Genomic DNA, 23,540 nt, shown 5'->3' with positions numbered 1-23,540 from the left:
GGGGCACAGGAGCGGCTCGGAGGCGGGAGAGATGACACTGAGGTCCTGAAGGGATTGTCTTTGGCTTCTCCTGAGGAAGGCATGTAGCACCAGGCCTTCTGCGGGGACGCGCTCCTGGGTCCAGCGGGCCACCATATGGGCTTCCCACAGCCCTCGGAGCCTAGCGGGGAGGGGCTGGGCTGGGTGCTAAGGATGGCAGGTGAACAGGGAGGGCGAGCCCCACGGAATAGCAGGCAAGGAAGCAGGGTGCTGCCCCCTTGGGAGTGAGCCAGAGTGGGGAGGGCAGGCTGTGCCAGGGGCCGGGGCCTGACAGAGAGGAGGGACGGGCCTGGAAAGAGTTGGTAATGTCCCTGGCCAAGGGAGCAGCAAGGACCAAGGCCCTGAGGGGGGAAGGAAGGGCTCAGGCTGATGGCAGGCTGATGGCAGGGTGAGCAAGGGGGCCGGCTCGGGAGGGGCAGAGCAGGAGTGAGTCCCGGGGGACAGGAACTTGGGATGGGCACATGTGGGGAAATTTTGACCACAGGGGACACATGGTGTGTCTGGGTTCCCTGGCACGCCTTCAGGCTGCTAGGGAGAGATCGTAATTCAGGGGGTACTGGGGGGAGGGGAGAGCAGGAGCCCCGGGACCTGCGAGCAGCGACCGATCCCTGCCCCGGGGCCAGCTGGGGAGGCCGGGGTGTCGGGGCCCCCAGGCCCTGGGTGTGGAGGAGTTAACCCGGAGCGGGAGGGAGTGCGATCTGGGCAGAGGGGACACGGGGACAAAGTCACCAAGATGAGAGGCTGCCTGCAGCATGTGGACAGTGACAAGCAATCTGGGGCTGCTGGAGCATGACTGCTGGGTGGGGCCCGGGTGCCACGGGGCGAGAGACAGGCTGTCCTGTGGGGGGTGAGCTGCAGCGGGGTGAGCCGCGGGGACATCGGGGCCCAAAGGCTCGCGGCATCTGGGACCTGGCAGGCCGTGGCTCCTTCAGCCAACGTGCCCCCATCAGCCTCCCGCCCTGCACCCCCTCATCCCCAGAGAGACTGCAGCCCCCCAGGGACGGGCGCCCTCGGCCCACCGCGGTGCACCTGACCCAGTAACCTTGTCAACGCCGGGGAACGGGGAAGGATTTTCTCCCAGCACCCCAGGGCTCCTGGAGCTCACGTGCCCTTCCTCCCCATACCCAGCGTGGCACCCGGTGCCGCAGACATCAAGGGGAACAGAGAAGGCAAACAGCCCAGGCCCGGGCCCCAGGTGGCTCTGAGTGATGGAGGAAGGGCATCAGGAGGCAGTCGCATCTGATGGGGACGGTGGAGGAAAGAGAGGGAACCTTCAGTGAGCGGGAACCAAGGAAGGTTTCCCAGAAGAGGTGGCATTTGAACAGAGCCTCCCAAGAAAAAAGAGGCTCTGGGGACTGAGGGAAGGGAAGCAAGGACATTCCAGAAGAGGGAAGAGCACGGACAACTGCCCTGATGGTGGGTGTGAGTGTGGCCATGTTTGGGGGATCAGAGAGGAATGGAGAGCGCCGTGGTCCTTTCCTGCAGGGGGAGGTGGATGGGGGCCTGGTGTGGGGGGGCTCAGGTGTGTCTGTAAGGCCCTTCCTCCCCTCCCTCCACCTGGACTGGTCAAAAGCAGCCACAGGTGGCCGCAGCCATTTCCGCCTGTATGATGGGGGGTGATAGCACCCCTCCACCACCGGGATGAGAGATGCTCCCTGTGTCCCCTTCTTCACCTCCATCCCCTCGGACCCATAGCCCCTCAAAGCTGGCCAGGCTGGTCTCCCCAGCTGCTTCCTGAGCCAGCCACTCACCAGAGGAAGCACTCAGACATTCTGCCCCTCCCAGCGCCCCCCCACCAGGGTCCAAGGCGCCTCCCAGGCCCATCTCGAGGTGCACAGGGTCAGGCTGCTGCTGTTCCCCACTGAGGACACCCTTGTCCACAAGGGAACTCAGGGCAGGTCGGCTTCAGCAGCCTGGGCCAACCCTCTGTCCATCTGTCTGCCCAGCAGTCACCAGGCCCTTCTGCCAGCAAGGGTGGGAAGGTGGCCTTGCGTGCCCAGCGAGGGGTAGCACTGTGACTAGTCGTCCCCGGGTCTGTGGCTCTGCCATGCCAGCTCCCGCTGGGGCAGTCACTGGCCCTGCTGGCAGCCGGCAGCCGGCCAGGAGAGCCAACCGGGAGGCAGGTAATTCCCTCTTCCACAGTCTCTCGGCTTAAACACTTTGGCAGGCCTATGGGCTGTGGTGGCCCTCCCTCCCCACTGCCGTCCTTTCACACAGGTGCCCCGGGAGGGGGTGGTGGCCCCAGGAGAGGCCAGCAGATCTGGCTCTCATCTCATCCTACCCCCAGACTTGCTGTGTGATCTTGGAAGAGTTGCTTAGCCTCTCTGGACTCCCGTTTTCTCGTCCCTAGGACAGGGGCACTCCCCAGCCTCAGGCTGGCAATGAGCCTTTGTGTCAGAACAAGAGCAGCTTGTCAGCCAAAAATGCCCTGTGTGTGACCAAGTCACAGCCACGCCCCTACTCGCTGGGCCTCCAGGCAAGTCCTGCCCCTTCCCTGGGCCTCAGTTTCTCCCAGGCCCCAACTTCCTGCTACTCTTCTGAAAACTCACCTGCCAGGAGCCCCGCTGTGGAGGGGCCTTTTGGAATGGGGACTGGCTGAGGGCTGGGATGGGGACTCCCACAGGATGGGCTGTGGTCCAGGCACCCAGGGCAGACTGGTGGTTTCTGGATGCTTCCAAGGGCACCGGCCCGTCCTGCCCTGCTCTGTTCACTCGGCAGCATTGGGGCCATTGGCCAAGGGTGAAAACTGGGGCCGGAATCTCAAAGTCCCGTCCACCCAGAGACCCAGCCAGTGCCCTGCCCGCCACCCCTCCTCCACAGCGTGCTGGGGCCCCAGCTCAGGAGACCAGGGTCAAGCACAGCCCATCTTACCGATGGGAACACAGGGGCTCCTGGTAGTGGCGACCATTGTGCAGGGCACAGCCCAGGGCTGAGAGCTTCTCCGCTTCCCCCTCAACTTGTCAAGTCAGCCCTTGAAGTCCTTTTTTGGGGGGTGGGGTGCAAAATTTGATCCTTAGTAAATTTTCTTCTGATTTCTCATCACTATAGGGAATATGACAAATCTAGGAAAGTATGGAAGAACATTTTCAGATTACCCAGGACCCCACCACCCACCCATGGCAACATTAACTCTTCCTTCCCTACCCTACCCTTTGTGGCTGTCGGTATACAGATCTTTTTAAACGGGATTACACTGCTCTCTCAACACCCGTGTCTCTAGTGTTTTTTGGAAGCCTGGTTTCCAGGGCTGCATCCTCTCCTCAGATCTCCGCTCTGGCTCTGGGGCCAGTGAGGCCACCAGAATGTCCCTGGAGAGACTGGCACCAAAGAAGGGCAGGGCAGACCTGGGTCCCCTCCCACATCCATCCAGCCAATCCCGCTCCCCTCCAGCCCGCCCACTGCCCGGCCCAGACAGGCCGCGGACAGAGTTGGAGGAGAAGGGGTCCCGGGAGGGTCAAGTGGGCCCTGCCTGACCTGGATCCCTAACTTCTGCCAGGTCCCTCAGCCCCCAGGACACCCCTCCCCTGTCTAGACACGTGAGCCCATCTCAGTGCCCAGCACAGGTGAGGCCTGGCGTCACGCTGTCCCTCCATGCTCTTTGCCTCCTGGGATCTCTCACCAATGGGTCCTTCAGGTGGGAGCCCAGAGCTGTGGGGACCCTGCCCCCACGACTCTTCTCTGAGGCTGAGACCACGGGGCAGGCCTGCCGGGGGTGAGACGCAGTGCCGCCGCTGGGCTTAGGCAGCCAGAGCTGGCAGGTGCACCGGCTGGGCCCCCCCATACCCCCACCCGCACCCCAACACCTTGCTGACCATAAGGAGGCCTGCTGCCCGTGGGGGGGGTTCCACACCTCTCTCTCTGTCTGTACCCATGGCCTGCGGCCCCACCCCCACGCTGAGCAGCTCTGTCCTCTTCGCCCACAGGCTGCGCAGCCCCTGGGTGCCCTCGTGCCTTGGGCAGCCCCGCATCCTGCAGGGCCGACTGGCCAGGTCCTCGCCCTCGCTCTGGGACAGGTAACATACCTGTTGTCTCCCCGGTTCCTTGGTGTCTCTGCGTCTGTCCCCAGACATCCCTCCCGTGTCTGCGTCAACTCTCCCGAGACAGAGGGGGAAGGGCATTGGGCCACCAGCACATCCTTGCCACACCTTCCTGTGCCATCCATCTCAGAAGCAAGGCCCTCGAGGCCCCACAGCCCGCACCCCCTGGCCCTAGCCGCGGGCTCTGTCCTGGGGCTCAAGCCTCCCGAGTGTCCAGGGAGGGCTCCTGGTGGAAGGCAGGGGGGACTGCTCTCCTGAGCTCATCACTCTTCTCTGGGAGGCGGGAACATGCTTCCAGGGGCTTCCCCTGGGCCAGAAAGGAACTGGAAAACACCCCCTCACCCCCTCACACCCGTCAGGTTAGGTGCACGTCCTGATTCGATTCACCAAGAACAGGGCAAAGCAAGGTGACTTCACCCGTTTACAGTCTGAGCAGGGTTTCCTGAGCGCCCGACCCGGGAGCGTGGCTCTTACCCAGGGCCTGGCACGGGCTGGGCTGGTCACAAAGGACTCCCACATCCTCCCTGTGCTTCTATTAAGGGGCTGTTTCCAGACACCAGAGCGTCCTAAGTCGACTCCTCGCTCAGGGGGAAGCACAGGCCCTGGGCCCCAAGCAATCCCCCCAGATTCCTAGGAGCCCGGAAGCCCTACGTCCACACGGCACTTGCCTCTGGCATCATCTCTCGGGGGCTCTGGTGAGCTGGGGCAGGGCACGGACCACACGACGGCCCTAGCGCCCCACGTGTGTGCACACATTCCCACTTTACAGATACGGAGACCGAGGCGGAGGTCAGGCAGGGCTCGGGTCGATGCCCAGGGAGGGGGCAGCACGGGCAGCAATGGCAGCGATGGTGGCACCACCCAGGTGACCACAGACCCCAGGATGCCCAGTCTGGGACCTCCCTGGACCAGGCCGAGGAGGGGACGTGTCCAAAATTTCTGAGTAGCTGATCACCAGGACTCGGTGACTGGCTGTGAGGGGCAAGGGGCAAGGAGAGTCACCACAGCCTCTCGGAGTCTGACTGGGGACTGAGGGTAGCTGTGCCCTTCTCGGGGGCGGGCACTGCAGAGGGCAGGGAGGGGGCAGCATCGAATCACAGAGTGTGAGGTGTCCGTGGGCCGTGGGGCGGAGAGGCTGCTGGATGGCTGGACGTGGGGGGGGGCAGGGAGGAGGTGGACCAGAGAGAGGCCCGGGCTGGAGATGGAAGCCTGGGAGGGTGCTCTGTGTGTGGCAGGGCGGGGAGGAAATTCAGCCTGAGATGTGCAGGGAGGGGCTGGGTGCAAACAGGGCCCTGTTGATCAGCCTGGGCAAAGCCGAGGGGTCTGCAGACTGGACAGAGCCTGGGGGGGCAGAGACGGGGAGAGACGGGGTGGGCTCCGGTGGTGGGTCTGGGCCTCTGCTGTGACTGAGGGGTCAGAGGTGTGTCTGGGGGGCAACGAGGGGTGGCAGTCAGGGCCTGGGGGTTGTGGTCCCAGGCCTGGCCAGAGCAGGGGGTGGGGGGCGGGTGGGAGGAGTGTCTGAGGGGCGGTGGGACAGAGCTGCCCGGTATGTCTGGTAGGCCGCTGGGTGCCGCGAGGCTTGGAATGGCCAGCTCGGCGAAGCGGTCGCCGGGTAAGGGGGAGGCCTTGACCAGGTGCCCACCTCATGGCCCTGTCGTACACTGTCTCACGGCGGAACCTGTTCCGTGTGCACGTCTCCACCGGGTGGGGGCCGCTGCAAGGGCCCAGGAACGGGGTGGGGCGGGGCCGGAGAGGAAGGAAGGACGGCTTGGTATGGGTGGACGTGTGGCTGGGTCACATCAGGACTGGGCAGTCTGCGTGGTGGCAGGGTCCGTGCTGCATCTGCGGTGGGTGGCCACGGTCAGGAGGGAAGGTCACTGGCTCTGGGTGGCAGGGGGTGGCCACTCAGGTGGCCGCAGGAGTGGATGGACGATGCTCTTACCTCTTCCTGTGGGTGCAGACCTCACCTGTACCTTGCCAGAGAGCTGTGGGTAGACCTGTAGCCCCCACCGGACAACCGACTTCAGGGGCTGCTGCCCCACCCCCACCCCCCAACACTGTGCCTGCGGGGGTGGGGGGCCTTGGCTGACATGGGAGAGTCCCTAAGAAGCTAAGCAGCTCGCCACCCCACTGGGGAGAAAAGCGGGGGGCCGAGGACCATCTGGGATCTGTAGCTGCAGGGTGGGGCAGTCAGGCATGCTGCTTGGAGGAGGCAGCCAGACCTGCGTGGGCAGCCGTGGACACTGTGCCACAGGGCTCTCCTGGATTAACATGCTGCACCTTCCTTGGAGTCTGACCCCTGTGGGGATGGCCCCGCCCTTCTCTGAGGTTTCTTAAACCTAGGCAACTTTTTATTTTCATTTATTTAAAAGAAAACGTGGACGTGGGCAGGAATCCAGGAATATTTGATTGCAATCTGCTGGCTGTGCGCCCGTGGTAACATGTGTGGCTTACACACTGGACCGGAGGCTGAAGGAGACGGCCTGTGCCCTCGTCCCTCACTCCGGTGTGGGTCTCGGAGGTCTTGAGAAGTCGGGCTCTTGCTCCAGGTCCCACCACACCTCCAGTCCGAGTCAGAGTTCCCACGCCCGGCCTCCCGCCAGGTTTTCATCGCGACGCCTGGGACTCCCCTCCCCTCCCATGCAACAGTCTGCAGCGGGCACTGTCTCTGCTCCCGCTTCCCTGGGCCCTCAGCAAACACACCAGAAATGACCGTTCAAAAGGGTGTTGGCTCCAGATTGCCCCTTGGGGGTGTGCACTTGTTCCAGCAAACAGTGGGCCCACTTGCCGGCCCCCCCACCTCGGACCTGGGCCCCTCTCTGGGCAGAATTTTTCTCAGAACCTGGGCTCTGTGTCCACGGGGCAAGATGGGGGCGGTCCAGTCCTTCCAGGGGGAAGCTGAGGCCTGAACGGATCGTGGGCAGCCTGGGGTCCCATGGTGGCGGGGACCAGCTGCAAGTCTATGTGACAGCACAGGCCCTGCCCACGCCATGATGCCAGGCTGGAGTTCACCTGTGGGCTGCACCACACTGGGTGGGCTTCGCTGTTACTGGAGCCCGGGGCGGGGGACGGGGACGGGGGAAAGCGCATGCCTAGAGCGCTGAACAGAGCCAGAATCCTAGCTCCACTCAAGCCTGACACCCATCAGACACACCCGGTGCTGGGCACCCTCCGCCAGCAGCCCCTAGCCTGCAGGAAGTCAGCCCTCTGGGCCCCACTGTTCGCCAGCAGCCCCGACCCTGCGCTCAGCCTGTAAAGGGAGGCGTGCATAGGTCAGTGTGTTTTTAGGAGTATCGCCAGGCGGCACTCTGGTGCGGGGTGGCGGCCCACAGGAGGGTGTGGCTTTGCTCCGGTGGAGTTCACGGCCACCATACTTGCCCCTCCTGCCTTTCGCCTGACTGTGGAATCAAAGGGCATGCCGTCAGTGGGCCAGTATCCTGTGTCTCTGTTTCCTGGGCTGGGGGCTCAGTGCCCCCGGAGTGCTAGAGGAGCCCACAGTCTGTGGAGAAAATGGAGCCTCAAGAGCTGGGGCTGGGGCGCTGGAAGGCTTCCTGGAGGAAGGGGGACGCGAGCAGGCTAGGACTGTGCGGGGTTTCCGAAGCTGTGTGCAGCCAGCTGGCCACCGTGGTGGGGCCTGCCTGGGCACGGGGCGCACAGCCCATCCTCTCCCAGGCGCGGAGGTCACACAGGCCTGGGGCCGCACGACCAGTTTGGGGAGGGGAGGCCTGGTCTACAGTGTGACACTGAGGCTGCTGGCCCTCAGCTCCCCCACCTAGCCGTGGAGGAGCCGAAGTGGGGGCCCCTGCAGGCTGTGCCATCCAGGGGTGAGCCTGGGGGCTGATGAGCGCTCCTCACACCAGGGTCCTTAAAGCCGCCGCAACACTCGCCAGGTTCGGGGGTCAACGTCTCTCCTCCCCGGGGGGACGGCGCAGGGATTTACTTAGGGCCGGGCGCCGCTGGAAGCTGAAGGAGCCACGGGGCCAGACCGACTCAGAGCCCCCGAGGGGCTGGGTGCCGCCCGGGGAGGGGTGTTCGGTGTGCGCGTGCGTGCGCACTCGCGTGTGTTCGTGCGGCCGGGCGCACACGGGGCGCACCCACGGCGCCGCGGCTGGCCCGCTGGGGCTCAGTTTCCCGCGCTCAGCGCCGCGGCCCGGCCCGCCGCCGCGTGTCGTTGCAGCGCGCTGCAGGAGCAGAAGGGCGAGCTGCGCAAGCGGCTGTCCTACACCACGCACAAGCTCGAGAAGCTCGAGACCGAGTTCGACTCCACGCGCCACTACCTGGAGATCGAGCTGCGGCGCGCGCAGGAGGAGCTCGAGAAGGTCACGGAGAAGCTGCGCAGGTACGGAGGCGGGGCCCGGGCGCGCGGGGGCGGGGCCTGGCTGCGGGGGGCGGGGCCCGGGATCCGAAGCCCCGGGGAACCCTGCCTGCTCCTGAGCTGTGGATGCCAAGCCTGGGGCTCAGGGAGGGCAAGCTCCTTTTCCAAAGTCGCACTTTGTGCCAAGAGCGGCTCTGTCGGGATTTGACCCTGGGTCTAGCTACGGCCAGGACAGGCTCTTCCCAGGCACCTCTCCATCCTCTGTTCATCTCTCCTATATTCTCGGTGGGACAGCAGCATGACACAAGTGCATCTCCAGACCCCTCCTGGCCCACCGAGACCCTAGCCACCATCCCCTGGGTCTCTGATAGGAAAAGTGTTGTCTGGCCCTGGAGATGGACCAGTGTTTAGGGACCGTTCCCTTGAGCAGCATGGCAAGTGAAGTGTTGGGCAAGGTGTGCTGGACCCTGAGTAGTTACTCCCTTAGAAACCAAACTTGTCTAAAACCGCGGTTCTGCAGGTTGAAGACATTTTCCTAAAATGTATTACACGCTTTCCAGCCTTTAGGAAGATAGCAAAGAGAATGCAGAGTTTGCCGTTGGCGCGGTTTGTTTTAAACAAAGATAGTGCAGAGGCCGGTGCTGCCCTGGGGCAGGATTTGCCAGGAGGGCTGTTTATCCCTTCCTCAACGGCCTCCTCCCCCGTCTGGTTGTGTGGGAACCAAGGTTAGGCCATGCAGTCAGACCTCAGTTAAGGTCTCACCTCTGCCACTTACTGCTTGAAGCACCTCCAGCCTCAGTTTCCCCATTGGTGAGACTGGGTGGGGGCGCACAGTGACACTACAGGCAGGTTGTCAAGAGGATGCACACTGTCCCCAGTCCCCTTCCACCATCACACTACGTGCAGTAGTGGGCACACGGCTCCTGATTTCCACCCGACACCTGCTCCCGCCTTGCCCCTTCTTCAGAGGATTGGACGGTCGCTTGTGAGTACAGGCCTTCCTTCCCTTTTCATCTCCAGGGGGTCCTCCACCCTGGCCCAGGAAACGCCTCTACACGTTAGCTTTTTGCTGTGTGCAGAGGAGCAGGGAGACCAGGGTGGGACCAGTAGGCGGGCGCAGGCGGCCAGAGTTCAGCCCTGCCCTGACCAGCCGACAGGGGTGGCTGTCGGGGTCACGGGGTGGGGGGGGTCGGGCCTGGCACCGCAGCCACCCCGTTGTTCCAGGATTCAGAGCAACTACATGGCGCTGCAGAGGATCAACCAGGAGCTGGAAGACAAGCTGTACCGCATGGTGAGGGCCACCATCCCCCGCCCCCCGGCCCCACCCCGCGCGCCCGCCCTGGCACCCCAGTGGTGAGCCACCAGCCTGGCTCTCATCCCCTTGCCTGTGCAGTAGCTGGTCACAGGCCTTGTTTCCTGGCCTCCCCCTGCCCTGGGGAGCTGGGCTAGTCCCACCCCTTTCTGCAGTGAACGGTGGGTGCTCTCAGGACTAGGAAGTCATAGGGTTCCAGGTTGCCCCGTGAGCCTCCACAGCAAGGAATAAGCACTCGGCCTGTGTGAGCGGGGCTGTGGGAAGGACATGAGCTGGGGACAGTGACCCTGCTTTAGTGGTTAGCCTGGAGACCCAGACCTGGTCGGACAGAGGCCTGAGTTCAGGCCCCGAGTAAGACAGAATGATATTCGACCCCAACTGTGTGCCAACTGTGTTTCTCGTGGGAACACCTGGTCTCATGGTGAAGAATAAAGGAGAAAGTGCCGCACCCGGCCCCGCGCTGGCGGAGACCCTCCGGGAGACCCTCGCCCCGTCTGCAAGTGCTGCCTCTTTTTTGTGTTGATCGGGCTGTCACAACCTCAGTTTGGAAGAGCAGGGACGTGGTGGAGGCCTCCTGGTCCTATATGGCCAGTGTGTCAGGGAGGGGCTGGGTGGGTTCACAGAGAGGAGTTCCCTCTCCTTCCAGTAGGTTACAGGCTTGTTCTGTTTCTGAAAATCACAAATGGATGTTCAACGCCTGCTGTTTTAGAGCGCTGTCAGAGCAGAGACAGCTCAGCTTGGGACCCTGGACAGGGGCCCTTGCCTTTCTGAGCTCAGTTGGAGGCTGAGAGAGGACAGGTTCAAGGAAGGCGGGGTGGGGTGCAGGGACAGGGGCCAGGATTTGTGCTGTGTGCAGACTCCCTGCAGACACAGGAGGCAGGGCATTACTGTCCCCATAGTGTGGATGCACAAGGGGCTCAGGGAGGCAGTGATGTGCCCAAGGCCCCTGGCTTGTCAGCAATGGAGCACATGTGGATTTGAACCTGGTGGTCTGAGCTCCTACCCCCACCTTCCTTGGCCTTGCAAACACCTCATCGTTATCGACTGTAAGAGGGCACCTGGGAGGCCTATGGAGCAACTGGGCTTAAGGCCCAGGCCTTGGCTGACCACTGACGGGCTCCTTCCCATACCCCGCCCCTCGCCCCAGGGCCAACACTATGAGGAAGAGAAGCGAGCATTGAGCCACGAGATTGTTGCCCTCAACAGCCACCTGCTGGAGGCCAAGGTGACCATCGACAAGCTGTCGGAGGACAACGTGAGTGTTGCACCACTGTGACCCTGGGGGCCCAGGCCCAGGCCCTGTGGCCTCCGGGCTTCAGGGGCTGGCTCAGGCAAGGTGGAAGGACAGGGCAGTCGGGGCCTCGAGTACTTGGCAGTGGGGGGGAGGACAGGGCTACCTCGGCAGAGATACACTGCCGCGGGGATCCAGGAAGACCCTCTGCTGGAAGGAAACAGCATGAGGTAGCAGCCACGTGGCCCCATTCAGGGCGGTGCTTCCTGACCCCAGGTTTGGCATGCTTACTTAGGGTTCCTCCCTAGCCAGCCCCCGTGGGCATCAGAGCCATGTGGCTGCTCTGATTTCAAGGGCCCCATGAGATGGGCCCAGCCCCACTCCCAAGGACCCCTGACAGCTGACCACACATTCACTAATGAGCATCTGCTTCTGGCGAGGCCCTCCGAGGCTGTGAGAATATGGTGTGAACGACACAGGCAAAAACCTTCCTTGCCCACGTGGAGTTTACACCTGAGCGGGGAAGACAGTGAACAAGATAGGCAAACCGTGTAGCGTGTTACAAGTGCTGAATACCGCAGGGAAGAACAACACAGCCAGCGGTGCTAGGGAGTCATTCGGGTGCTTCTGGAAGAGGCTGCTAGATCAAGACCTGGAGGCGGCCAGAGAGCTGGCCACGGGCGCCTGGGGAAGAGCCTTCCTTCCGGTGGAAAGAACCAGAGTGGCAGAGGAGGGCCTGCAAGAACAGATGGGCCAGAGGGGACTCCTGGGGGCAGGGGGAGCCCAGGGTCTGAGGTCAGACACAGAACAGGAGGCCACATGGTGCAGGCTCCTCTAGGAATCTGGGTTTTATTCTGAATGAAATAGGGAGCCACGGAAGATTCTTGAACAGAGGACTAACATGACTGCACCTACACTTTTCTGGGCTCACTGAGAACAGACGGGACAAGGGCCACAGTGGGAGGCTCGAGGTGGCTGTGGCTACAGTCCAGGCTGACAGTGGCTCAGCCAGGACGGTGCCCATGGAGTGGGGACAAGTGCTCAGGTTCTGGCTCTGGTTAGAAGATGGAACCCACGGCATTAACGGGGATTTTGGACGTGGGGTGTGGGGGAAGAGAAGGGTCCAGCTCAACTGCAGCAGCGTTCAGAGCCTGAAGGAAAGAAGTGACCTGCTGTCTCCTGGGGGGGGGGTGCCTGGGGAGGAGCAGGAGTGGGTCTGGACGGGGCACCAGACAGCTGCAGGGCATGCCCAGACGGCAGGGTCTGGAGTTGTATGCATCTGTCAGCGTACAGATGTGGTGAGATCGCCAAGGAGTGCAGGCAGAGGAGAGGGGAGGCCCCACGGAGGGCCCAGGGCCTCGCTGGAAGTCTGCAAGGGATGAGGGATGCATGGCAGATCTGGGCTGGCCAGTCAGTCCTCACAGCCCTCTGAGGCCAGGGGCAGCCAGTCTAGGGCCTCCTAGACTGGCTCCCCCATTCTCAGCTCTCGGCCCACTGTGCCCTTCCCAGGGGGCTCGAGGAGACATTGAGGAGGCTGGGGACCCAGTGTCTCTCCACTTGGCAGGGCAAGTTGGGGGCACAAGCCTCAGCACGGACGGTGGAGGTGGGGGAGCCTCCAGGAATGGGGGCCGGGGGTGAGGGGCAGCGGGGCCCGAGCCCTCCATAGCCGGTCTGAGCTGCAGGACACCTGGTCCTGGTTGAGCTGAGACTGGGGGAGCGGGCAGACCTTGGGGCCAATTGGTGGGCCCCAGAATCCTCACTGTTAGAGCCCTCACGGTGGAGGACCCCCGGGGGGGGGACAGGAGTGAAAGGCCCAACTACAGGCACATGCAACAGAGATTTTCCAAAGACGAAAGCGAATCCTCTCAAGTCCTACTGTTTGCATCTGTTTTCAGCTCAGGAGGCTGAGCCAGTCCCTGCCTGGCCCTTGCGTCACACAGGCCCTCTGCCCCACCTCGCCCTGCCCTCACACAGCCCCGCACCCACCCCCATATGCAGGCCACACTTCAGGAGGGGGGTGTGCGGAGCCAGCCTGAGATGCGGGAGGCAGGTGCTGCGGGCACATTCCTTCTCACTCGCTGGTGCCGGCCCTCCACGCTGAGCTGGGGGAACAGGAAGACCAGGCAGGCTCGCCACACCGGGGGCCTCTGGGAGGACTTTCTTCCGCCACTGCCCCCACCTTGTGGAAGGTTCCCATCTGGGGCGGCAGCGGAAGGGCCTGGCAGGGCCCTCTCTGGGCACCTTCTGCTGCAGGCAAGAGCGTGAGGCCCAGAGAGGGTCCTTGCCCTGCCAGCCGCACAGCCGGCTCCCACCACACCTGGTCTCCATGTTGGCCACTGGGCGCCAGGTGGCAGGGTCCTTGGCGAGGGGCGAGCCTGCACCGAGCGCCTTCTCTTATCTTTTAGGAGCTCTATAGGAAGGACTGCAATCTGGCGGCCCAGCTGCTGCAGTGCGGCCAGACCTACGGCAGGGTCCATAAGGTGTCTGAGGTAACGCCGGCCCCGCCCCCGCTAGGCCAGCCTGCGCACCCAGGACTACTTGGGGCTCCTTTTCTACAGGTCCCTCCCTAAGGCCACTTCTCCTCTTTGAGAGGAAGGTGCTGGGTGAGCCTGAGCCCCCCGTCCCTCCTCACTCCTGCAAGTATCCTGGCCTTTCTGAATATGGTGGAGGGGCTGCCCCCCAAGCACACCTCGTCACCCAGCTGGGATGGCCTGCCCATTCCCCTTGGTTTCCTCTGGGGGCTGCTCCTTGTCCCTGCTCCAAGCCCCCTGTCCACTGAGCACTGATGGGGCAGAGTGACCCCGTGTGAGCCTCACAGAAACCCTGTGGTTTGGTTTGGACATAATTACTGACAGTGCCCATTTCAGAGACAAGAAAACTGGCTTCACATGGGAGTGACTCAGCCAAGACTGCAGGGCCCCCCGCCCCTGCCAGGATGTCCCAGCTCCACACATTGCCCTCACCCAGGCCTTGGGCCATGTCCCCTCTCCCCTGGGCCTGGGCCATACCTGAGATACTCACAAAATAGATCAAACAGTAGCAAGACGACTCCATGACGCACCAGGTGCTCGTGCAGAAACCGCTGGACGCCTGGCCCTGGCCCTGAATCTATGTTGCATCTCAGTCTGTCTTGTTCAGAAGCACCCAGGCCTCATGACCCAGCAGGGGTGCCCCCAACAGACCTTGGGGCTGGGAGAGCAAGAAAGCCCCAGGGTGGAAGGAAATAAGGGGGCTGCAGCCCTGAGAAGGGCTCAAGTCAGATCCTGTTTCCACCCTCTGCACAGGCTGGGGAGACAGAGGTGAGCAGGGGTCCTGGGCAAATCTCCAGAGCTTGTGGCATACAGAGACCTAGGCGCTGGATCAAGCCAATGCAGTTTGAGAAGCCCTGGGCAGGTCCCTCTTCTTCCGTCTGTGCATCTGTGGGTCACGGTCACGGCTGCAGGTGCCAGGCTGACTGCTACCCCTGTCCCCACCCCACCCCCCACCTGACCCGTTCCAGCTGCCCTCCGACTTCCAGGAGCGCGTGAGCCTGCACATGGAGAAGCATGGCTGCAGCCTGCCCTCCCCGCTCTGCCACCCGGCCTATGCCGACAGCGTCCCCACCTGCGTCATTGCCAAGGTGCTGGAGAAGCCTGACCCCACCAGCCTGTCCTCCCGCCTGTCTGATGCCTCAGCCCGCGACCTGGCCTTCCGGGATGGGGTGGAGAAGCAGGGCCCCCAGCCCCCCTACAAGGGGGACATCTACTGCAGCGACACGGCCCTCTACTGCCCCGAGGAGCGGCGGCGCACCCGGCGGCCCAGCGTGGACGCGCCCGTGACCGACGTGGGCTTCCTGCGGGCCCAGAACTCCACCGACAGCGCGGCCGAGGAGGAGGAGGCCGAGGCCGCCGCCTTCCCCGCAGGCTTCCGGCATGAGGCCTTCCCAGGCTACGCAGGCTCACTGCCCACGTCCAGCTCCTACTCCAGCTTCAGCGCCACGTCGGAGGAGAAGGAGCATGCCCAGGCCAGCACGCTCACTGCCTCGCAACAGGCCATCTACCTGAACAGCCGCGACGAGCTCTTCGACCGCAAGCCTCCCGCCACTGCCTATGAGGGCAGCCCACGCTTCGCCAAGGCCACGGCCAGCGTGGCTGCACCCCTCGAGGCCGAGGTGGCCCCGGGGTTTGCGCGGACCATGTCTCCGTACCCAGCCGAGCCCTTCCGCTTCCCAGCTTCCCCAGGCCCCCAGCAGGCCCTGATGCCCCCAAACCTGTGGAGCCTGCGGGCCAAGCCAGGGACGGCCCGGCTCCCGGGGGAGGACGCGCGGGGCCAGTGGCGGCCCCTGAGCGTGGAGGACATTGGCGCCTACTCCTACCCCGCCACCACCGCCGGCCGCGCCTCGCCCTGCAGCTTCTCAGAACGCTACTATGGCAGTGGGGGCAGCCCGGGCAAGAAGGCCGAGGGCCGCGCCAGCCCCCTCTATGCCACCTACAAGGCCGACAGCTTCTCGGAGGGTGACGACCTCTCCCAGGGCCACCTGGCAGAGCCCCGCTTCCTCCGGGCCGGCGGCGACCTGAGCCTGAGCCCCGGCCGTGCAGCCGACCCGCTGCCTGGCTACGCTCCCAGCCAGGGGGACGCGGAGAGGCTGGGGGTGCAGTTGTGCGGGGCGGGCGGCAGCCCCGAGCCCGAGCACAGCCCCCACAGTTCCAGGGAGTCCTTGGAGCCCAGCTCCATGGAGGCCTCCCCGGAAATGCACCCCGCTGCCCGCCTCAGCCCCCAGCCAGCCTTCCCGCGGACTGGTGGCTCGGGGCTCAGCCGCAAGGACAGCCTCACAAAAGCCCAGCTGTACGGAACCTTGCTCAACTGAGCGCCTGCCTGCAGGCCGCGGCCACGGGGCCATCACCCACCCCGAGGGCACAGCTTGCCTCTCCCCAGACACCCGTCCTCCCCAGCCCCCACCACCCAGGACCCTCTCTTCCACCCAACCCAGTCGAGCCTGAGAGGAGGACCCCTCCCCACACCATCTTGTCCATCCCAGCCCCACCACGGTGGAACGTTTTTCACACCCCAACATCCTTCCCCACCTGAGATGAGCATTCCCCCCTTTTATAAAGTGAAACTATTTTTATAGAGAAAAAGGGTCTTTCTTAACGCACTTGGCCTCCAGCTCCCTGGACGGCAGCCTTGGCGTTTTCAACACAAAGCTCCTTTATTTTTCGGGGAGGACAAGTGGGGCCTGCCCCTCGGAGGGGAAGGATGGTGTCTTGTGGAGACACCCCCCAGTGAGCCGGTGACAAGGGAACCCGAAGCTCTGTCCACGAAGAGGGGAACTGGAATGGGTGGAGGGATGTGAAATGTTTTTAAACTGTTTTCGCCGTGTGACCGATACACCACCCCAGCTCTCCCGTGGTCCGTAGTCCCGAGTGGGGCCGGTGCTCGTCCCCCAGTGTCCCGCTCCCTGGCACCACCTCGCTCTACCTCAGACGTAATGAGGCCCTCCGACTCCCAGTTTCTGTGGCTTGCTTTCCTGTTGTCTGCGATGCATGCCCTGTCTCAGTTAGTACTGTACTTTCGTTCATTAATAAAAGACATCGGTGGAAAGAACTTGGCTTCGGGTTGTTTCTTCTCCCCGCTGCCTTTTGACGGCAGGGACATGTGGCCCTGGCTGCCCCCCCACCCCGTCCCTCCCCACCAGCACCTTGTGCAGCATCCAGGCGCTTCCACTGTCTCAACAACTAGGCGTTCGTGCCCTTTCTAGGACGTGCTAGGAAGCCACACTCCTATTTCTGCTCCCCCCGCCCCCCGGCCCTTCTCAGTCTCAGACTTGGCCTCTGCCTGGAGATTCCTGAGGCTCTCCTTCAGAGCAGCTCTCATTTCTCTGAAACGTGTTTGGCCCCAATTTGGAGGGTGTTCTCATTTCGGAGGGAGGTAGCCCAGGGGGTCTCTTTCCCACCCCACCCCCTGGACACACACACGGAGATGCTGTGTGCGCTGTCCTGGGCCTCCTGTTAGCGTGGGGATGCCCATCCGTCCATCTGTCAGTCCATGGGGAGCCGTTCCTCCGACGGTGGTCTGCCCTTCTGCTCTCCAGCCCCTTCGGATCGTCCCTCTGGTCGTCTGCTGTCTCCCTGAGGCACGTCTGATCGTGCATTTATCCTTCCCGGGAATTCACAGGGTGTGTTGTATCTGTGGATTGGTGTATTTCATCAGTTTTGGAAAATTCTCAACTTTTAAAAAATTTTTGTTTCCTCTCTCTTCCTGGGACTGCCTTAGAGCCCTGGTAGCCCCTCTCACTGCACCCTCTGTGCCTGCTACCCTCCCTCCTGCGTGTCCTGCACTTGGGGCTCACCCAGCTCAGCCCACGTGATCTGCCTTCCATTTCACGAGTTCTCTCTGCTTTGTCCACGTGGCCGCCAAACACAGCCACCGGGTTTGTAGTTTTCCATTCTTAGATGTTCTGTTTGTCTCGCAAACCTAAGCTGCCACTTCTGTTGTGTCCTGTTCCCTGGAGATCTTTTCTAGCTTGCCTTTTATTTCCTTAAACACGTGGGCACAATCAGTTCAGACTGGGTCTGGCACTACCTTCATATGTCTCTTGGTCCCTGCCCTTGCTGCCACCTTTCTTCGTGAGCCTGGTTATCTCAGACGCACGCTCAGCAATGTCCTTGAAAATCTACTTGTGGGGTTCTGCAAGGCCAAGGATGGAGGCCCCTCCTCACGGGGCTTTATGTCTGCTCCCTCCAAGGGCCTGGGCCCTTCCTGCCCGAGACTAGCTGGTCTGGGTGCAGGCCTTGAAGTGCCCTGGCTCACCCAGCTCCGTGTAGACCCAGAGTGGGTCTGTCTCTTGCCAGCGGACCCCAAGAAAGGCGAGCATCAGCCATGGCTCCCAGCATTCCTGCACTTGAGCTGCCTCTGCAGGAGAGCCCAGGGCCAGCCCAACCACCCTCCCCAGGAGATATGCTCCAGGAAGCAGTCTCCTCGAGCCAGAGGGAACTGGGAGAGGCTTGGCGGTCGGCTCACCTCTGGGGGCCCAGTTTCCTCCTTGGCAGACAGGAAGCGACCCTGAATGAGCTGGGGAGCAAATGGGGATGTGCAGGGAGAAACACATGGCCCCTGGCACCCAGCAGACACTCAGAGGTGTTCCCAGAGGGGAACCTGAATCTCAGCCTCACATGTCAGCTGCGTGAAGGGGGGTGGTGGGTGCCTCTTCCTGGCCTCGGCTTTCCTGCCTCTAAGTGACCAAAGTCCTGCCTGGCTCGAGGTCTTCAGGGTCAATGGAATCAGAATGCTGGGCCCTGGGTAGAGGGTTGGGGACCCTGAGGGCTTTGCAGCCTGGGCCAAGGGCCCTCTCAGATTCGGGGCTTTAGCTCCCACATCGTCACCTCAGAGCCTGCGCCCCCCTCCCCCCCCGCCCCGGCAGCCTCCAGACCTCACAGAGCTGTCCTGCCATGCCCTGCCACCAGCCACAGTCAGGGCTCCGAGGGAGTCTTGTTCCCAGAGGGCTCTGCTCAGGGCTGGGTGGGGACAGTGACTTCTTTGGCTACAGAGCCAGGTAGCCTACAAAGATGGGCTGACCTGGCCACATGGGGGGGGTGCCGTGTCTAGAGTTCCATCACATGACTTTCGAGTAGCGGGGTTAGGCTGACACCACCTTGAGTGGGGGCTGGCATGGGATGCTATGTAAAGCAGTCCCAAACCACTTCTTGTGGGGCTGAGCTGGAACGACCTGGTTCTCTCCCAAATCCCCCTGGCTCAAAACCAGCTCCGCAAGACTGTGGGACTCGTGAGTGCAGGTGGCTCTGGTCAGTGACTCTCTCAGAACCCCCTGGGTGGGGACTTGGTGTTTCCCTCCTCTTCCTGATAATGGGGCTGGCTGGCCACGGAGTCCTTGCTTTGCCCACAATGAACTCGGAAGCGGGAGGGAGGCAGATGGTGTGACTTTAGGCTCAAGGCTTCAAGAGCACAGGGCCATCCAGAGAGGCGCAAGATCCCTACTGCTCCAGGGGGAAGAAAGCAAGCCTCCAGGAGGAGGGTCATGCTGGGTGTCGAAGGATGAATAAGAGTTCATTGGGCACTACAGGCAAAGGGAACAGTTTGTGGAAAGGCACAGATGTGTGATAGCTGGGGAGTTCCAGAAATGGCTCCATGTTTCCATGTGCCTGCCTGGGGGTTCAGCCTGGGGACCCCCAGTTTCCCTCTGGATCTGTCCCAGGATGTTCCGCCAGATGGGAACTTCCAGGCTGTGGTGAGGCCTTGCCCTCTACTTTCTTAGCCCCATCTACCCGGGCAGCCAGCCAGGCCGCAGCGTGGGGTTCCCTCCTTCAGCCCCTGCCACACCCCCAGCCATGCATCCACCACCCTCCTACCAACCCACGCACACTTCTTCACCCCCAACAGGGCAGCGCAGGGCTGGCTCTGCCTCTCGCTGGCCGTGTGACCTGGGGCCAGTTTCCCCTTCTGGAGCTTAGGGACATGGATGAGATCCCCAGGGGTCCCCATGACAGCTGGCTGTCCCAGTGCATGGGGAGCCGCAGACGAGGCTGGAGGCAGCTTCCGAGAGAGGGAAAGAGCACACTCTTCAGAGTCAGGCGGACTTCCGAGCAGCAGTCCCCTCAGCTGGACAGCAGGGTGGGGCCACCTAGCAGGGGGCTTCGAGCATCAGCTCCTCTTGACAGAGCCACGGCCACGCCTGGCAGCACACACAGCCTCACCTCAACATGAAACTGCTTTTCTCCCACGAAGACTTCAGACCTGTACCCCAGATCCACAGGTGAGGGTAAAGGTAAGCACTCAGCCCCGGGAAGGTGGGTGGAAGGCACGGCCCACACTTCTTTTCATTCCAGCTCCACACTTTCTAAATTTAACTCCCTTATTTTAAAATTGCAAATGATGAACTCCCCAACACCTTGCAGAGGATCAGAGTGAGCCTTGAAGAAGGCTCTTTGGAAGATAGCATTAGGAAAAAGACACCGATAAAGGCACAGGGTACGCCTGCCATTCTTCCCAATAAAATAACCTACAAAGGGGGCGGGGCTGGCAGCCAGCTGGCACCCACAGGGCAGGGAGTTGAGGAATCAAGTCCACAGAGGAGAGTGCCAAGAAGCAGCCGGAGTGGGGAGCCCTGGATGTGCCCCTGCCCCAGGAGGATCAGAGCTCTGGCTGACTTCGCCGACACAGACTTGGATGGTGTTGGCCCCAAGTGAGGCTGAGAGGGTCGTAATCTGCAAGCGTTTTACTCTGCGTCTTCTCCCGTTTGTTCCTCCAGGCCCACTTTATAGATGAGGCAGCAGACTCAGAGAAGCGAAGCGCCTGCCAACATCCCAAGCAAGTGAGTGATGGGCTTGGGGCCTGAGCCTCCTCCCGGCTCCAAACCCCACAGGGCTGCAGGCAGACGGGGTGCCTCACCACAGGAGAGGGGGTGGGCGGCTGCTGGACAGGGATGTCATCCTCTGTCCACACCCAGCACTCACACCAAAGCCTCATTTAATGCAGTCTGTAAACAGTGCTCATACTAAAAAAGTGGTAATGGGGTGCCTGGGGGGCACAGTCAGTTAAGTGTCCAACCCTTGGTTTCGGCCCAGGTTGGGATCTCAGGGTCGTGGGATCGAGCCCTGTGTCGGGCTCTGCACTCAGTCCAGACTGCTTCAGATTCTTTCCCTCTCCCTCTGCCCCTCCCGCTCATGCTCTCTCTCTAAAATAAATAATCTTTAAAAAAAAAAAAAAAGTGGTAATAGTAACATATCACAGTGGGGAAAGCAATCAGAAAACCATGTGTTGAAATCCCCACCGAGAAGTTACTCCACACAAGAAAGGCAGAAAACCACCCAGTTCAGGCTACACTAGACAGCAAGATATCTGGACTCTAGGATCTGGGGCTGGACAGTGGAAAGTGGGGTGGAACAGGCAGATGAGAGGTGCTCTGGGAAAGCCAGGTCCCCCTGCACCGCAGACAAAGGCAGCCCTTCCTCCTTGCCTGTGTCTGGATTCATTGATACATCACTCATTTATTTGACAAGCGTGTGCTGAGGCCCTGTTCAGACTGGATCTGGGGAGACACACCCTTACGAAAACACTTGTAGTGGGTCCCACCACTCTCCTCTCCAGCTCCCATAGTGAGAGCTATGCCTGACCAAGGACCCCTGGTCTGGAGTGAGCGTGCACCAGAAGCTAGTCGATCAGAGTCCTTCCCTGAGAAGGGGCAACAAGCGGGAACAGAGGAAGGAGGCAGCCCCTAGCTGGGGGCTTCAGCCGTGAGAGTGAACCAGGCTCAGGCCAAGGCCCAAAGGGCAAGAGAGGGTCTCATCCATCCTTGGCCTGCCATGATGAGGCCTGAGGATGGGGCCAAAATGCACCCTCTGGTCTAAACTCCTGCGTCAATTAGTGGTCTGATACTAGTATTAGTATTATTACTAATACTCCCAGCTGCTGTTTCCTGAGTGCCTACTGTATGCAGGTCCTGCCAAGAGCTGCACAGCCCCAACCTCATTAACTCTCACAAGCTGGGGACTACCAATTCTCATTTCATAGAAGGGGAAACTGAGGCACTGGGCAGCTCAGCACTTGACTGCAGCCACACAATGAAAGGTGACAGCAGGGTTTAAGTTTGTCTGTCTGACCCCAAAGCCTGTGTCCTGCCAACAGGCCACACGTGCAGTTATTCATTGAATGCCACTGTGGGCCAGGGGCCAGGCGTACAGCAGGATCAGGCACCTGGAATCCCAGGAAGCTTACACTCCACTGCGCACACCTGTATGTTGGGAAGGGGGACAACATCCAGGCAGAGCTGAGCACTCTACGTAAAAGATCAAGAATGACGGGAGCGTGTTAGGCACAGAGGTCAGGGGAGGCTCCCTGAAGCCCTACTGTCTGCACAGCACATGAGACAGGCAGGGAGCCAGGGGGCACTGGGGGAAATCATGACCCAGCAGGGGGACAGCGGGAGCAAAGGCCCTGAGGCACCATGCCATGGGAGCACCGTGGAGGGAGCCATTAGCCTATCAAGGATACGGCTGATATGGGAAGGTTCCATTTCACAGAGAAAGTGACCTGAGAGCAGGCTTCTAAGATCACTGAGCTTCCCACACAGACCAGGGGAACTCCTTTAGAGGGTGGGGGGGTGAGAGAGAGTGGGCAAGAGGCTCAGCAGGGCAGTCACGTGAGGGGTGAGGGAGGAGCATCCATCACCTGCGCCACGTTCTGAATGGACGTATGCTCAGCCTCCACTCCCTCGGCCACTCTGCCAGGGGCAGTGCCTCATGGGGGTCTCCACTTCTGTAGGGGACCAGGCCCTCGGAGCATGGGATGTGATTCTCTTTCTTTTCACCAAATCAGCCTAAAAGGAGAAAGTGCTCCCAACCTGAGCTCTGCCAACACCCAGCCTGGCAGCATACAGTCACTGGGACCCTGTGCCCTGCATGAGCCTGGAGGGGTCCCTTCTCTCACCAGCCTGAAGAGCACATGCTCCCCCACCCTCACCCATGTGCTCAGCTCCAGCCCCCCCCACCCCCCTGCCAGTTCAGGCACAGCAGGTGCTGCATACACTCAACACCCACCGCCTGCCAGGCTCCACACTGACTGCGGGGCGGGGTGTGGGGGCAGGACAAAGGCTAGAAAAGGAGTCATCCCTTAGGATAAGCCCCACCTCAGGGCCTTTGTACTGCCCTTCCCCTGCCCAGAACGCCTGACCCATGGACCCCTATGCAAGTGAGACATACTGAAATAAACATATTTACGCACCAACCCTCTGCAAGCTCCAGGTGCTCTTCCCAGTCTGTCCAGTTCCCTTCCCAGGAATGGAACCCCTGGTGTGTCAACACCTGCCACGGACTTGAGCTCCTTGGAGCCATCATACACAAGCCTGCAGGCTGAGGGTCCTAACACCACCTTACAGATGGGGAGACTGAGGCTCAGAGAGGAGAGATGACTCACGAGGTCTCAGCTATGCTGACCGCAGACCTGCCCTAGAACCCAGATTCTGGAGAGGCAAAGATGGGCATCCCATGGCTCCTACTCCCATGGGCCTCCTCCTCAGGTCCTCTGCGCTTCCTCACGGACTCCCCTCCCAGGGATACCCTCCTCGCCAGCTCATAGTCCGCCTCTACCAGGAAGCCTTTCAAGGCCACAGGGACACACGGCTGCCCTGGTACCTGCAGTTCCTCACCTACAAGATCCTTGGGCTATTGCGGTGGCCCCTTAATTATGGGCCTGGTGAGACTCAGTGCTAGAGCTCACCTACCTGCCCAGAGCCCTGGGGGGCTGGGTCTCCCTGCCGGCCTAACCCCTCAGGGGTCCTCAGGAGCCTTCTGCACGCTTCTTCACTGGGACAGTGAGCACAGCCTACAGGCAGTGGGACTCCCCGGGCCATGCTTGGTGGGGAGAGGGAGGCAGCCCTACAACACTGTGGGGACTGCCATGCTCCCAAATTGAGTTTCTGAGGGCAGCTCTAAGACCCAGAGCCCTCAGAGGCCCCCCACGGCCCTGGGAGTCGGGTCCATCGTCAGGATCAGCAGAGGGGGGCTGCCCCATCTCAAGCTCCCACTGGTCTGTCTCAGAGCCCCAGAGGGCCTGGGAGGGGGCAGGTGCAAGGAAGCTGCCAACACATATTTGTCGCTAAAATAACCTAAGAAA

General features: G+C 61.8%; 1 protein-coding gene across 1 annotated transcript; it reads left to right on the top strand.

Annotated features, from left to right (window-relative positions):
* The first annotated feature begins 924 nt into the window (after positions 1-924).
* Positions 925-16,400, top strand: BEGAIN (brain enriched guanylate kinase associated). The gene is made up of 6 exons (XM_034642948.1): positions 925-4,052; positions 8,254-8,415; positions 9,616-9,682; positions 10,851-10,958; positions 13,340-13,423; positions 14,434-16,400. The coding sequence occupies exons 1-6, from the start codon at positions 3,910-3,912 to the stop codon at positions 15,778-15,780; spliced, it is 1,911 nt and encodes a 636-aa protein (XP_034498839.1). The 5' UTR covers positions 925-3,909; the 3' UTR covers positions 15,781-16,400.
* The last annotated feature ends 7,140 nt before the right edge of the window (positions 16,401-23,540 follow it).

Source organism: Ailuropoda melanoleuca, chromosome 14 (assembly GCF_002007445.2).
Source record: "Ailuropoda melanoleuca isolate Jingjing chromosome 14, ASM200744v2, whole genome shotgun sequence".
Lineage (NCBI taxonomy): Eukaryota > Metazoa > Chordata > Mammalia > Carnivora > Ursidae > Ailuropoda > Ailuropoda melanoleuca.
The sequence above is the reverse complement of the archived record's forward strand: the minus strand, read 5'-3'. Positions and strand labels throughout refer to the sequence as shown.